General features: G+C 37.6%; 1 protein-coding gene and 2 pseudogenes across 1 annotated transcript in view; all 3 read left to right on the top strand.

The window, feature by feature from the left end:
• Positions 1–16,944, top strand: part of LOC110065443 (uncharacterized) — a 425,702-nt gene that overhangs the window by 246,924 nt on the left and 161,834 nt on the right. The window contains exon 20 of the mRNA XM_089279275.1: positions 6,189–6,262. Within this exon, the coding sequence (XP_089135401.1) occupies positions 6,189–6,262 (74 nt within the window). The remainder of the gene's footprint in view (positions 1–6,188; positions 6,263–16,944) is intronic.
• On the top strand, positions 6,558–8,832 carry LOC149097292 (uncharacterized; annotated as a pseudogene).
• On the top strand, positions 13,094–14,386 carry LOC110055499 (uncharacterized; annotated as a pseudogene).

Here is a 16,944-nt window from a genome sequence, read left to right as displayed (position 1 = left end):
TCGCGTCAGTTGTTGTCTGAAGAAAAGCGTTGACCCGGTTTGACTGTGGTTTGATAGGCCTGCGAAAAAACAAGTCTTCGTTTTTGGGTCTTAGGTCTTAGGTCTTAGGTCTTAGGTCTTCGTTTTGTAGACACCCATCTTATTATGCTTGTTAAAATTTGATAATATAACAAAATACCTTGCTGTTTTTGAATTATTAGCCCCTAAAGCTGAAATTAAGGGTGTTTTTAGCAGGTCGTACTGCTACTATGGTAATGTGTCACAAAAATGGTAACATGTTCACCAATGATTGGGCAGTTTTTTGATACCATGATTGTAGCATCAAGTGATAAAGAGTGGTGATACTGACCCATCAAGATCTAGCTGCTGGAAACTGTTTTGAGCCACTTTAATTCATGATAAAAGTAGTTTTCAATTGAGTGTTGTGAAAGGCAAAGTAATATTTTAAAAACTCTACTTAATCACAAAGGACACAGAAAATACAATGAACCAATGAAAACTCGCAGTAATTGCAAACAGCTGAAATGAAGGGTGGGAAAATGTGTGCGAGTAAGTCACAATTGGTTTTGATTTTAGCTGTTTGGATGAAAAAGTGGCGAGAGAGTTTTAAGCCAACCGTGTAGCTTGGTTGATGCTAAACCAATTACTTTTCGACATTCAACGATCTCTCATTCATTTCAGTGGTTTTTATTGGTATGTGGCCATTTTGGTACATAATCAGACTTGCATCAAAGGCAGTAAAAATTATATTTTTACTGCCTTTGATGCCTTTGATCCCTTTCCCCACTCATCCTTTCAGTTTGTCTTCCCTTTGTGTTTGTGATTCCTCAGGATGTCTGCCATACAATCCATTTATAAGGAAAAAACACAAGTTCTCTGCGTGCAAGATTTGTTTAGTTTCTGGAGATGACATTCTGCAGATTTCACTTAAAAGTAACTACCTCCTTTGGCAGAAAATGAACTGTTTTGAAGCTAAATATGATTTCATTGTAGGAAAGAAAAGAAATGGTCAACAAATGCCCCAGAATGTGAGGGATCCATTTTCTCCAAGAAGTTCAACAGAAAGTACTGTAATGAGGTTATGACATGAAGTAATTCTCCACTGAAAATATATTAGTTTGAAAGTGCATGTACATGAAAATGATCTTGAAAAAAATAAATGCATGAGGAAAAAAAAGTATTTCTAAGCAGTCTACAAATTTATTTTTTTCTTTTTGTTTCTTTTCTTTTCTCCCTCCTCCAGTCGCTCCTCTAAGTCCTGCCTCCTTTTCAACTCATCTTCTTTCTCTTTTAGTAATTCTTCTGAGCTTCTGAGATGCAATGTATATTTGTTGGGAAGAAAGCTCAAACTCTAAACGATTGGATGAGCAAAACAGATTTGAAAAAAAAATTACCTCTTTCTCTCTTCTGATGGAAACACAACTCCTTGAGCTTGAAAGCTCCCCGTCCGAGTTTTCCAGAGTTTTAACATCAACGCATTGCCACTACAAGGTCGCAGGACTTTTAATCAGTTGGTATTTTTAAATTGAATTCCAGAAAATGTTATAATGAAAATACTTGTAACTCCTACACTACCTTAGTTGCCTTTTTGGCCGCTTGTCTGACATCTTGCAACACCAACTTCGCTGGGAAGTCCACGTCCGCGCAGAACTTTCCCACCCTTTTCGTGTTGGCCGAAGAAATGTTTACGAAGACTGCGGGAGATCGTAGACAATTTATGATCGAGGGAATGTATATTTTGTTATGGATAATATATCAGATCGTACATTTAAGCAACAGTGAATAAATAACCTCAACAAATAATATACGACTGTTTCCGATACAAGTAAATTCAGAACGAACATATTGCTGCTACAGTGGTACATGTTGAGGATATTTCAATAGCTTCGCTCTTTCTACGGCCCAGCAGTCTAGCTTAAGTTGTTTGGTAACAGCTTCACTTGTATGAGCAATAAAAATTCTTGGAAATGATGTGAACTTTCCACAAATAATGTACAAGGCAAAGAATGTTGGTGTCCAAATATGAAAAGTACAACCCTCAGGCTAAAGAACGCTCGCACGTGAAGGAAGCTCGAACGCACGTGGTTTCGAATGTCAATATAAACAAACCGAGTGGTGTATTTTTAAATTAAAAGCACGCAACCGGTTCAAACCAAAACCGCATTTATTTAGGTAGCACTGAGAAGCTTTCACTTTAACGTTGTGTATTAGAGTGACATATGTCTGGTACACTATAGAATGAACTTACAACAAAGCGGATAAAAAGTACTGCCATAAAAAATTCGTTAACCAATTATCTCTGCCATGAAGGAATTGCAGATCATTGGAAAAGTTCATGATTTCAAAAGCACTTTACCATGCAAAGTGAAAACACCAGAAGTGATGTTCGAAATAACAGTATGATCAGTAATCCAGTACTTACCAAATGGAAGCAGATCTCTTGCTGACAGGGCGATGTTGAAAGTTGAGAATGCACTTGACCCTGCAAGTTTGAGGCGAGATCAGTCAACCGGTTCAAATACATTTAAAGTAAGTAATGCTCGGATCAAATGTAGAACATCTAGAAACTTTAAGTTAATAAGTGTAATCCCTGGTACAACAAGATTTTTCGCAGCCTAGCCTGACAAGAAACAGGTAAATAATATGGGTTTCGCACAACGGTATATTTTATTTCAATTCCCAAATGCATAAAAACTCAAGGATGTATTTTCTGCTTACGGTGATACAATTAACAAATTACGGTTTCAACAGAACAGGAGAGATCAAAACCTTTATTTTGAAATGTTGGCAGTTCCATAAATTTCACAAATAATCTCGTTTGAGCGTTGTTTTCTCAGGGAAAATTTCGCTCGATGAATGGGAGAACGCAAGCTAAGCTCAACCGGTTTAGCGCTCGACCATTGTGCTAATTATGCTTTAAAGCAGCCTTTTACAGAGATTTCAGAGTTTAAAAGTATCAGTTGTCACAGAAATAACTTAGGTTATAGAAGTAAAGCAATTACATACCTTTAATGAATTGATTTGGCAAGAAAGTATCAAAAGTAAGCCGTCTCAAACCATCAGAATCAGCCATAACTTTTCTAACAAACGGCCAGCATTGTTCACATCTCATGGCAAGTCTGCCAAAGCAAATCTTCCATTTGCATCCTTGGGGTTTTTCTACCACAAAATGCTTCATATCCTTCCGAGAAAGGTTAGAAATGAGCAAAGGGAACAGCACTTTATATGAGTCAAAATGATCAAAGCGGCCACCAAAGTCATTCCCTGGTGCGAAACACACGTGATTCCAACTAAATTTGACCGGCGGCAAAAGATTATTATGGTCTTTTTGGCGGCACAATGCTCGAAGTTCAAAAATATCTTGTCTTAAATCAAATTTACGGATACGATTTTTAAAACTTAATAGTGATGGGAGGGTTCTAATTTCGCTAGGCAGCTTATTGCACAACTTTGGTCCCAGGTAGGTGAACGAATGTTTACCATATTTCTCGGTCCTGAATCTGGGAATGGTGAACTCCATCAAGCAAATCTTCCATTTGCATCCTTGGGGTTTTTCTACCACAAAATGCTTCATATCCTTCCGAGAAAGGTTAGAAATGAGCAAAGGGAACAGCACTTTATATGAGTCAAAATGATCAAAGTGGCCACCAAAGTCATTCCCTGGCACGAAACACACGTGATTCCAACTAAATTTGACCGGCGGCAAAAGATTATTATGGTCTTTTTGGCCGCACAATGCTCGAAGTTCAAAAAATCTTGTCTTAAATCAAATTTACGGATACGATTTTTAAAACTTAATAGTGATGGGAGGGTTCTAATTTTGCTAGGCAGCTTATTGCACAACTTTGGTCCCAGGTAGGTGAACGAATGTTTACCATATTTCTCGGTCCTGAATCTGGGAATGGCGAACTCCATCACCCTTAAGTTGTAAGGTGAACAATGCTTGTAAAATCGCTCACATATTTTGGTGGGGCATAGTTTGTGTTTCACCTTATACATAAGGTTAGCAATATCTTGCAGTCTTCTATTCTGAAGCGTCCCTAGATCACTTTTGTCCATCAATGCTTCGTAGCTTGGTTGCTTATCTAGAAAAACTGCGCGTAGTGCTCTGAATGTGCGTAGTGCTCTTTCTTGACGCTCTTTCTCTGAATGTGCGTAGCGCTCTGAATGCATGTAGTGCTCTTTCTCGAATCCGCTCAAGCTTTGTAAAATCATAATAAAAAAAACAGCTAACTATGGTAATGATAAAAATCACAGCTAACACAATGTTTCTTAAATCTTGGTCTTCAATGTGAAATCTGTAGCGATTCGGTTTGCTCTTTTAATATTGAGGCTGGAAGTAATTCTTAGGTTTCCGCAAGCATTCATTTAAAAAAAAAACCCTCCAAAAGGTCACACTTTCGCCATTTGAATAGCGATAAAAAGGCTGCTAATTACAGATAAAATTTACCTCTGATTACGTGTGACTTTTCTTTTAAAGAGCAACTCTGTTGATATAAAAAACATCCAAAAGAATCACACTTTTGCTGTTTGAAAACAAATAAAAAAGCCTCCCATTTACATACGGTACGAGTAAAATCTAGGTTTGAATAAAAGCATGCCTTTTCTTTTTAAGAGCAACACTGTTGATACATTATATTACACTTTTGACATTTGAAAACAAGTGAAATCTAGGTTTGAATAATCTGTTGTTATCAGCATTTCAATAAACACATGCCTCAAGAAGATTATAATTCTCTAAAAGATCATTAGATTTTTCACTCGGACAAAAAACTAACTTCAAGTTCATAGGATTGATTTTGTGTGCAGCCATAAAAAGTGGAAAAGTTTTAAGAGAGGCATTTAGAGATATGTAGCCATGTGGGTTACTTGACTTAATTTAAAATATAACTAGTGTAATGGAACCTTGTGTCTATTAATTTTAGAACATTTGAAGTAAATCCAGGATTCACGTTGGTCTTTTATGAGATGTGGTGGCCCCTAAAAGAGCCACTTTTAGCGACCTACAGTGCAATGTCAAATCCACATTTGACGAAGTAGGGCACAGTGGCTCCTAAAAGAGCCATTGGAATCGCTTTGTACAGAATGTGATCTATATGTTTTGCACATTTCTCCGGCATGATTCTCCTTTCCCAGAACTTCTTGATCCCATTCATTAGTTCTTGCTTGTTGCATGGCATCACCTTCAATTCCTAGAGGAACTTGAGCTTGTGCCACAAGTCCTCGATCATGTTAAGGTCAGGACTCTCCAGGGGGTACACCACCAGTTAATGTTGTGTTCCTCAGAGAAGGAACACAGCTTCTTCTTAATCTGGGCACTCATCATCTTGTCATTATGTTGCATTTGCTGATCTATAAAAGCTTTGGCTTCTATAGACAGTTTTTGAGGTCTCCTGGAATGCAGTAGATTTGCCACAGAACCAGTAATGCGCAGCTTTTTGACAATGCGAGTAACACTACGAAAGCTTACAGATAAACCTTCGCTTTTCAAAGATGTAAATATTCCACGTGGGTGGATACCTTGCTTGTGAAGAAGTTCGATTCAAGTTCTTGTGTAAGTTGAAAACTTTGGCATGTTAACCACTAGATTGCTTTAAAGCGAATGACAATTGAAATACCACACGAACCTCAAACAAACCATCACTATGTTAGCAAACAAAGCAGGCACTTAGAGACTGGGCTTCAGGCAGGAAATTTCGTGTGTTTTGTACCGAGGGAAACTGGGGGTCTTGACAAGTGTGGAGTGAATAACAACAAGGGATTTTGTTGCAACTTTGATATGTTTAGGTTTTGGAATCACCATAACAGTTAAGCATTAATTTGATAATAAGCAGATGAGTTTGGTAGAACAGTTGATCCAGTTTATGAAGCAAAACTTGGCAGTTGTAATGCTGGCTTTACAGAGAATATTCGCGTAGTCACTCAAACTTTTCTAGTGAAGTCACAAGTGATAAACAAAGCGAATGTTTACTCAAAAATTCGCAACTAATTTTCAAGAAGAATGAATTATCACTCGAAATTCGAGCACATTTTCAGTAAGAACTATTTATCACGTCACAAAAACAGGATATATCACATCACAAAAAATCATCTAACCTCTCAAATGTTCACTTGTGTAACAAATGTTCCTGTAAACCTGTTGCCATGACCTCTCTAATGTATTTGTCTTTTTGGTTTTGTTCTTGAAGGCAGTGGTTATATTACAGAGAGCTATGTTGAAGAGGCTGGTACTGTTCTTAAACGTTCTACAACAGTTACTAAAGTAAGTAATGCATTCAGAAGAAAGAGTGTATTCAAGGAGAACAACCTTACTAGGCCTCATAAAGGGTGTTACCCCTCAATTGTGGAGTATTGTAAAGCAAAAGGTCAGTTTCAAAGGAATACAGATTCACAATGTGTATTTTTGAAAAACATAATTGGCAGAGGATATCCACATGAAAATGTGTTGAACGCTCTGAGATAATAATTGTTCCTGAGTGTTCAATACATTTTCATGTGGGTAATATTGCCTAGGTGAATGAAGGTAAGTGATAGGAATTGCTCTATATTTACAGAAGATAATATATGTACTTGTAGATCAACACTAATGAAATCATCCTCTTGTATTCCTCTATCATGACATATAACAGCTGTACAACAATGCTGAATACTAAGGTACATTAAATTGGATAATCATTTGGTTTTGATTGCCTAGAAAGGTGTATGCAAGGAACTTTAGTGCACGTCATTTGGCAGCCTTTACAACACTCCCAAAACTGGTACTGGTTTTGAAATGATCCTCATATTTGTTCAACCTGAACCCCAAATGAGTCTCTAGTAATTTCAGGAATGTAATGGCCTTTAGGATCTGAGAATCACTTCAGGACACGCAAAAAGGCTATAGAAAAAGGGCAGTAGCACCACTCAAAGCAAGGATAGAACTCTTGAGGGCTAATGCTTTGATGCTTGTTCACTCGACCAATGGGCATAAATGTTTGAAAACTATAGGGAAGGCGTCTTTATAAAAGGATTCAATACAATAAGCAGGGACTTCTTACAAGTCTGGAGAGTTTCAGTTGGGAATTTTGAGTGACGGACGTGTGTTTTAATGGAGCGTGTCGACCTCCCAAAATTTCAGTAAGTTTGGCAAGTTTTACAAAAGAACACATTATGACAACTCCAGGCAAGAAACAAGAACAACGTTATTCTTCAGATGGAAATTGAATATCTCCGGATCCCAAAATTGCCCAGCACAAAGAGGATGACCACGTGAGTGTTCTGGAGAATAAATTATGGCTTACCTGCAGCAGCTTCAGAGTTGTCGTCTACTCCTGAAACAAATTCTGACATCAGAGAATTTAAAGATTGAAAGATAAAATACAGTGAGGTATTTCAAGAGTCAATAGACACACAGGACCATGAGCTTAACCAAGTGCAGCAACAACTGACAAAAGCAGTTTCCCAGAATAATTTGCTTGCGAAGGAACTGGATGCTGCTGTTTCCAAAGTCAGGAAACAAGAAGAAGAAATGGACAACATGTAGTGTAAGCAGGATGACCTGGAACAAGTATTTGCACAAAAAGAGGCATTGCTCAAGCTGGCTAATGCTGTGAATGTCACCTTTTGCCCCAAGGATATCAAGCACAGCAAGGTGATTAAAGTAAAATTTGCCAGCCATTAAGTGACATCCCAAGTTTATAACTAAAGCAACAACCTGGTAAAAAAATGTGTCCTTAACTTGGCCTTATTCCAGACTGTCCAGGATTTTCTCAAACCATATCCATATGTGTGAAAATGCAATGGCCTACAGAAAGCATCTTATTAACAAGGCCAACATGAAACAGGAGAACAATGAACTGCTGAATTTTTGGCAGATGGGTGGGAAACTTTTCACCAAGGCATCACCAAAAGGCTCACCAATTCAAATCTGCCGTGGAGAAGACTTGGTCAATCTTTAAAATATTCAGTCTTAAGAGAAGTACGAACATGACAACCTGATTAATGCTATGCTATTTTCCATCTTTTTATGTGGTTCACGATATCCTTTTGCAATTGTTGTTTCACTTTCAGGTGTTTATACGGATTGAGAAATGAGAGTTAATTTCCTCATGTATGCCAGCACAGACTCAGCCTGTGTTCAGTGCAGGTTGTACAGGAGCCATTATACTTTTATAAGCCAAACTCCATTGCTTTGAACCTTCAGAAGTTTAAAATTTCTCCTTTTGTGGCCAGGAATTCAAAGATAGTGCTGCCAGTAATGAATTTGAAAACAATACACAGACTTAGAAGGTGACTCAGCCTTCTCAAGACTTTGGGAAAACATGTTGGTAATATATTTTATTGCTTTAAATTTTGATGGAATGAGTGGAATTATTTGTTCAAGTCATTAACCCATTGACGCCTGTGCCTCCCATAACCGCCCGTGCGAATAACTCCTACTTTCCTGTGCCGCCTGTAACTGCACGAGTAAAAGCACATGGGACAATTGCCTTTCCTACCCTCCCTGAAGACTTTTTGGTTCTCCTATTGTTCTTGAGGACAAATAAACCAATCAGAATGGACTTTCTGAGCATAATTTAAGAGGACATAAGGGGTCCTAGAAAGACAGGTTTTCTTCTTAAAATCATGCGCTTGAAAAGTGCAGGTAAATCATGGTGTGTTGCAGGCCAAATCCAAAAACTTCCAAGGTCTTGTTTTGATTCCTAACACGGATAAATTACTGCTTTGGGCTTTAAAATAGAAAGGAAAACTACAAATCAATGTTTAGGTGGCCTCAGAATGGAGGATCAAAGACTACAGAGTCCTCAAAACTTTCTGGTGAAGAAGTTTTTCTTCCTACAGCCGTTGCGAAAACATGAAGATGGGAGTGCTTTCAAGTAAGTTTTGACGACAGATCGCAGATTTAAAGTAGCTTTTCGGGCTAAAGAAACAAAAATGGTAATTATTACTTTGAAGTTGAATTCAACTTTTGGAATGATTGGTAAAGCCACGGGCGTTAAAATGACTGCAAAAGTGGTCGGCAAAAACTCAAGCTTTCTCATTAGCATGAAGAATAATTTGAACATGTGATCATGCAGCAAAGCATGTCTGCGAAATTTTTGAACAATTTTTTGCTTTTAAATAGGTTTCTTCACCTCAGCATGAATGAAAATTTATTGTTATTGAACTTCCTTTTGCATTTCTTTCATTTGGTTCCCTGTAGGTTTTAAATGTGAACAGTAACTTGCACGCTGGATTTCTGCATATTTAATTTACAGTGAACTCCAGGTGTTTTGTTTATTTAGTTTATTGGCTTCATTCAAATATTTTTTGGAGTCTTATGCAGCTGCTACAGAACCGCTGAGAAAAGAACTAAATGGCCACTTGTTTACACAGTTGAAATACGACTGGTCTCAAAATAATTGGCTTGTTTTTGTCATATTTTTTATTTACGACTTTCATCTTTCTTTTGCAGTCCCATAATATTTCTTCACACAGCAAAGAAATTACTTGATGTCTTGTTTTCAGATTGATTTTTACATGAGTTCTTCGCTTTTATTTTTTATTGTTTTCTCAAATGTTAGCTGTTATAGTACAAGAATAAAATTCTGTTGTGTTGTCCTCTTAAGTCAATAATTAACTCACTTTCACAAAGTAAATTCTCTCAGCTTCTGTGGGACGTTTTGTTGCACAGTAAAGAAATAATATAATTTTTTGTTCACTCACCAGTTTTACACATAAAGGCAACATCATTTCCATGATGTGGCAAAGTATGAAAAAATGTCACTGAAGGAAAGTATAAATATTAAGGAGTTTAGGCCAAAATGATGAATATATCTGCCTGTCATTAGATGAAATGTTGCCATGGCAATGGCCTTAATCCAAAAATTGACAACCAAAAAATAAGCGTTATTCTGACAGTACCCATACTGGTAAATCTCTACAGGGAAAACTTTAAGGGAAATTAACTAAGTTTCCTTTTCTAACTCATGCTCTATAGGAAGGGTGTTTGCAAATACTTTAGGGAGCCACCTTAAGTTTGATAAATCAAAAATTATTTTGTAACGCAATTTTTTTCTTCTCAGTGCCTCAAATCGCCCAAAATTGATCGAAAATGAGCGGCATATTCAGAAGCTTGTAAACTGAAAAGTAAAAATCTTCATAACAAACTGATTGCATGTCGTATTTGTACTTCTTTTCTTGTATATTTAGAGCTAAACAAATAGCAATTTGTTTAGAACTAAATTATTTGACAAATTTTCCAAATTTACAACCCAAGACAGCTTAACAAGAGGACTACATTTAGCCTATTTTTAAGAGTCGCCCTCTGTAAATTTCAACTATGGCCATTTGGACCAGAAAAGATCAAATTCCTCAAACTTTCTCAGATGAATCATCTAGATAAGTGATTGACAAAAATATAACTTTCAGTTCAATTTGATTCGTATTTTAGCGCTGGGGCCACCATCTTGGTTTTGCCCCTCTGAGAGTGCTTTCAGCGGCCATTTTAGGGCACATTTTTAACAATTTGCCATACAAAGAAAACGATATAAATCCAGGTAAAAACCCTTTATTCGAGACAAGCAAATGTTTCTTGTTATATTGAGAGGCTGTTTTGGCAATTTGATCATCACCTGAGTTTTTTACAGAATTTTTCATTTCTTCCCTTTCGGACTACTCATGAAGCGCCATAAAAAAGGCAAAGTTTAAAGGAAAATATCGCCAAAAGTACATCACTTGAGATCCCAAAACTACCCTCCACTTAAAGAGCAATGTCTCACCTGTAAAAACATGCAATAAAATTTTGGGGCAGTTAAAACTGTAAAATGTTAGAAGAAGAAGTTTAAGCTGTGCTTTTGTCAACAAAGACCGCCGTCCTAATTAGCATAATAACGTGAAAATAACGTTGCACAGAGAAAATAATGATATATTCCACTTACCTCACGACATGTCGACAACTGGATGTTCCATGTTGCCTCATGTTACATTTCCAGTATGTTTCAGCCACATCTTCGGTGATTAGTGTACGAAATCACTCTCAGACATCACCACGGTTAAGCAGATTTCAACTCTCTGAAAACCGCTTCATAACATCTATCAATATTATTTATCTTTCGTCTCATAAGCCGCCATTTACAAGAAGTTTAACAATTCGCTGAGATCCTAACTGACCCAGAAGTCTGTTAGCAGCCTTTAAAATCCTCCTCTTAATCGAGGATTCTCATCAAGAACTCGTTTAAGCTCAGTTCTGTTTTGATCTGTTGTGCACCCACCATTATTCCACAGGTTGCGTTACATTTGACAAATGCACATTCCAACGGGTAGGGGTAGGGTGGGTAGGAAGTGAAAATGCAACCGGCAATCAAAGCCATTTTACGCATTTCTGTGGCTAAACCAGTAACCGGCTTTCCCAGAATGATTTGAACATGAGCCTCTGCTTGCAGGCAGTTTCTAGGGTTTTTTTGGTAGGGTAGGTGGGGGGGGGAGTCGTATTAAAAAAAGAAAAAAAGAAAAAAGAAAACGGTACACAGTATCAGGTCAAAAGATTATGGTTTATGTATCTTGATCAGCTTTATCAGTTCATCAGTGAGGCCCTATTAGGGGTTTTCAGGATACTGAATATTTGCGTAAAAAGTCAATAGGATGCAAGAAATTTAGGGGAAATTGTTAGCGAATTGTTAAACTTCTTGTAAACGACGGCTTATGAGACGGAAGATGATGAACTGATAAAGCTGATCAAGACACACAGACCATAATCTTTTGACCTGATACTGTCTATCGTTTTCTTTTTTTCTTTTTTTAATACACGACTCCCCCCTTACCTACCCTACCAAAAAAACCCTAGAAACTGCCTGCAAGCAGAAGCTCATGTTCAAATCATTCTGGGAAAGCCGGTTACTGGTTTAGCCATAGAAATGTGTAAAATGGCTTTAATTGCCGGTTGCATTTTCACTTCCTACCCACCCTACCCCTACCCGTTGGAATGTGCATTTGTCAAATGTAACGCAACCTGTGGAATAATGGCAGGTGCACAACAGATCAAAACAGAACTGAGCTTAAACGAGTTCTTGATGAGAATCTTTGATTAAGAGGAGGATTTTAAAGGCTGCTAACAGACTTCTGGGTCAGTTAGGACCTCAGCAAATTGTTAAACTTCTTGTAAATGGCGGCTTATGAGACAAAAGATAAATAATATTGATAGATGTTATGAAGCGGGCTTCCGAGAGTTGAAATCTGCTTAACCGTGGCAATGTCTGAGAGTGATTTCGTACACTAATCACCGAAAATGTGGCTGAAACATACTGGAAATGTAACATGAGGCAACGTGGAACATCCAGTTGTCGACATGTCGCGAGGTAAGTGGAATATATCATTATTTTCTCTGTGCAACGTTATTTTCACGTTATTATGCTAATTAAGACAGCGGTCTTTTTTGACAAAAGCACAGCTTAAACTTCTTCTAACGTTTTACAGTTTTAACTGCCCCAAAATTTTATTGCATGTTTTTACAGGCAAGACATTGCTCTTTAAGTGGAGGGTAGTTTTGGGATCTCAAGTGATGTACTTTTGGCGATATTTTCCTTTAAACTTTGCCTTTTTTATGGCGCTTCATGAGTAGTCCGAAAGGGAAGAAATGAAAAATTCTGTAAAAAACTCAGGTGATGATCAAATTGCCAAAACAGCCTCTCAATGTAACAAGAAGCATTTGCTTGTCTTGAATAAAGGGTTTTTACCCTGATTTATATCGTTTTCTTTGTATGGCAAATTATTAAAAATGTGCCCTAAAATGGCCGCTGAAAGCCCTCTCAGAGGGGCAAAACCAAGATGGTGGCCCCAGCGCTAAAATACGAATCAAATTGAACTGAAAGTTATATTTTCATCAATCACTTATCTAGACCATTCATCTGAGAAAGTTTGAGGAATTTGATCTTTTCTGGTCCAAATGGCCATAGTTGAAATTTACAGAGGGGCCCTCTTAATTGCTAAAACGGCATTCTGGAACATGGCCTTTTCCCAAAACAACTAGTTTGGTCTGAAAGAGCATTGTTTCTCCTTCAAATTAGTGAAATAAAATTTTTGGGTAAATAAAATCATGAGCGCTGAGATAACGAACTAAATGCAGCACTTCTTCCTGAAAACATGACCTTTGACTCTAGCGTAACAATACCGATTACTGCAAGAAAAGCAAATGCTTCGTTATTTTGAAACATTTTCTAGTGATATCTCTCCGAAACCATTATTGCAAGAAACTATTTCCAGATATGGAATCTTACAGAGTCAAAGAAGGAGCTAAAAGGAGCATTTTGACACAAGAACTTTTTTGCTGAGAATTGGAAGTCAATGACCATTAACGAATTCCAGTGAAATTTGCGAACTTGAAGTATTTTAGCCAATACTTACTCGAATATTTATATTCATAGCAGAATTGTCTTCTTGGATTAACCTTCAAAAGAAGCTGGATCTGGGACTTGGTCGAGGCATGCTGGGCGGATAGTCATGTTTCTGAAGCTCTCCACAATTTCAATAGTTTTTTAATGCCTTATGGCCGATGCTACTTTAAATCTTAAAAGGAAAAAGTGTGGAAGCGATTCAAGTACCTCCGACAACAAATTGAGGTCTCCAGAAGAAAAAAGGGCCAGAGATAAGCCTTTGAACATTAACTTAGCGTCGTCTTCAGGGAATAAAATTCCGTAGCACATACAAATGACTCACGACCTTGGTGCAAAAGTTGACCTTATTCTTTGTAGTCTCGAAGCAGTAAATTCAAAACTTGAGTCAATTAATGCTGTGGTTGTTAACCTAGAAGAGAAACTGTGTAAGGTACAGGGCAGAGTGGAAATGCTCGAACAAGATCAGGCAGAGTCGAAGGATGCCATTAAAAATATGCACGATGGCTTCCAAGCATTGAATACCATTGTTGAAGCAAGTAAGACCGCTGGTGATAGAGTTAAGAATTACTGCAATGATAAATATAAGGATCTGTAAGATCAATTGTTGTACACGGAGGTTTATCAATGGTGCGAGAATCTTCGCTTTTATGGCATAGAAGAGAAGACCGGTGCTAAGAAAGATACCCACTCCGTTCTTCAAGAATTCTTTGTGCGAGTGCTGGAGATTCGGCCAGGAGAAGTTCAAAAAATTGGGTTCCAACGGGTGCACAGAGTAGGAAAAACAAACGTAGACGGAAAGCCGAGAGCGATAATAGTGAGGTTTCTGCGTTATCAAGATCGAGAATTTATCTTTTCCAAGACAAGTCTTTTGAAAGATTCTCAGTTTGGCATCTCAGCAGACTCGCCGAAGGAGATTGCTAAAAGGTGCACGGAGCAGTTTAAGTTGATTGAGGCAGGAAAATCCGGTAAGCTTGCATTTTTTAGTCGTGCGGAGCCTGACAAACTTTATATTGACAGAGTCTTGGTACTGTTATGAAACTGACACCCTTGTTTTGCTAGCAAAATTTTGTTGTTGTGTCATTGAGATCTTTCTCTATAGTTGCTTAAATTTACAATGTATGTTAGCATAAAATAGCAATGTCAAACAGTATATTTGAAGATGGTCAGGGTACGTTACGTTGACCATATGAATTTCATGTTTAGGGTTACAGGGATGTTATTGTTTATCATTCTGCATTAAGCTTACATTTAAGGCCATAAGGTGATAGTTTTTCTTTTTTGGAGAGTCAACATCGAAAACGAATTGTGGGGCATTCACCATCTTTTGTAGTTTCAGTGTCCCGTTCGGTGTTTTTTCGATTCGATCCACAGTAGCGAAGCAGTTTTTTCTGGCTACTGTAAAATATGTCGTTAGGGTTTCAGTGTCTTGTGTTGCATGTTTTTATTTTTTGTAAAGTAATTTACTGCATAAAATTTTGCTCTCTGTTAGGTAGAGGGTCAAATTCAAATTCAAGGTCAGTTTCTCTCAAAGCTGGCTTTGCAGCCAACAAACATATTTGTGTTGATCGGTGGAATATAAATGGAATTTTGTGCAAATATGGCTCCTAGCAATATTAATTCTAAATTATTGTCACTAAATGCTGGAGGGATTCGATCTTTTGAGAAGTGAAAGGCATTGTTTGGGTGGTTAATTAAAGATAGAGCAGACATTTGTTTTTTGCAAGAATCATATAGTACTCCAGAAGTGGAGAAAATTTGGAAATCTCAATGGAAAGGGGAAATGTTTTTCTTGCATGGTATGGAACATAGTAGGGGTGTCCTCATCCTAATTAAAAATTCTTTACAGTTTGAACTTAAAACTATAAAAGTGGATAAAAACGGCCATTTCATCATCTTAGAAGCAAATGTCCAGGATCATCCCTTTCTCTTTGTTAACTTGTATACCCCGAACAAAACAAACGAGCAATCTACATTTTTTGACAAGATCCGTGAAGAATTGGATAACTTTTGTCTAGCGGATGATTGTAACAGTGTAATCGGTGGTCATTTTATTGTAATTTTTGACCCTGATCTGGATGGAAATGGCGGAAACCCAAAACGAAAAGAATCGGTTAAGTGCATTGAGAACATCTGCCTTGCTAATGATTTAATTGATATATGGAGGATTAGAAACCCAAATGTAAAGCGTTTTACATGGCGTCAGAAGACGCCAGTGATCCAATGGAGGCTCGATTTCTGGCTAGTAAGCAATGGTATGCAGGAAGATATTGATAATGTTGATGTCATTCCATCGCTTAAATCTGATCATTCAGCAATTGTGCTATCTATAAATGGAACTGAGATTAGATCCTGTGGTCCCTCGTTTTGGAAGCTAATTCAAGCTTGTTAGATGATAAGGAATATGTATCTTTAATTAATATGAAATACCCATTATGGAACAATGAATTCAAAGAAGTTACAGATCCGAGGCTTTTCTGAGATCTGATGAAGTACAGAATTCGCCAAGAAAGTATTTCTTACAGTAAACTGAAAGCCAAAGAGCGACGGTCAAAAATGGTAGCATTAGAATCTAAGTTCAATGACTGTCAAAAAATGTGTGATCAAGATCCTTCGCCAGAAAATATGAACATGTTTGAGGTTTTGAAGACAGAGTTTGAGCTCCAGAATGATTACATCACCCAAGGGGCAATAATATGAACCCGAGCCACCTGGTATGAGCAAGGAGAAAAAAGCAACAGATATTTTTTAAATTTAGAAAATTCCAGAGATAAGAAAAGTTCAATTCAGAAGATATTTAAGGAAGATGAATCCTCAACATCAAATCCTCAAGTAATTATGAAAGAACTTCATTCCTTCTATTCTGACCTTTATAAAAAAAAGTATAAATGAGAGTAGTGAAACTTTGACAGATTTATTTATAAGGGATTTACATATTCCAAAATTGACCTCGAACCAAAAAGAAAGATGCGATGAAAAATTAACAGTAGGAGAATGTTTTAACACTTTAAAGACATTCCAAAAGAACAAAACTCCTGGGAATGACGGGCTCACGGTAGAATTTTATTTAGTGTTTTGGCCAATAGTAGGCAAGCATTTGATTGATTGCTTTAATTATGCGCATGATCATGGTGAGCTTTCCAATTCTCACGATATAGTCACTTGAGATGTAGATCACGACGTTTCGCCTGCTTACTGCTAGTCTTCTTCAGGTGATAAGGTCAACTGATTGCATGGCAAAAAACACAACAGCAGGAGAACGGTACAACAGTGGACCACTGAGGGAACAGCTACTTGCGGAACAATGGAGGCATAGGAGGATCGAAATGCACCAATCACAGCTGACCGCTGCAGTAGGAACCATGATCCCTTGAGCTGCAAATACAAGAACGAAGTGTGTTGCAAATGTCAAAAGAAAGGCCACATGGCTAAAGTATGTCGAGGAAAGAAGAAACTTCAAAAGCAAGACAAACATGGACACCGGCCAGATGGTAAACAAAAAACGCATTTTGTTGAGGAAAGCGCCAATCAAGACAATGTCTATGCCATGTATCATCTGTCCAGCGATCGAAAGAAATCGTTCAAAGTGGATCTGGAA

The sequence above is a fragment of the Orbicella faveolata genome, unplaced genomic scaffold (genome assembly GCF_042242905.1).
Source record: "Orbicella faveolata isolate gen_17 unplaced genomic scaffold, um_ofav_v1 contig_47, whole genome shotgun sequence".
Classification (NCBI taxonomy): Eukaryota; Metazoa; Cnidaria; class Anthozoa; order Scleractinia; family Merulinidae; genus Orbicella; species Orbicella faveolata.
The sequence above is the reverse complement of the archived record's forward strand: the minus strand, read 5'-3'. Positions and strand labels throughout refer to the sequence as shown.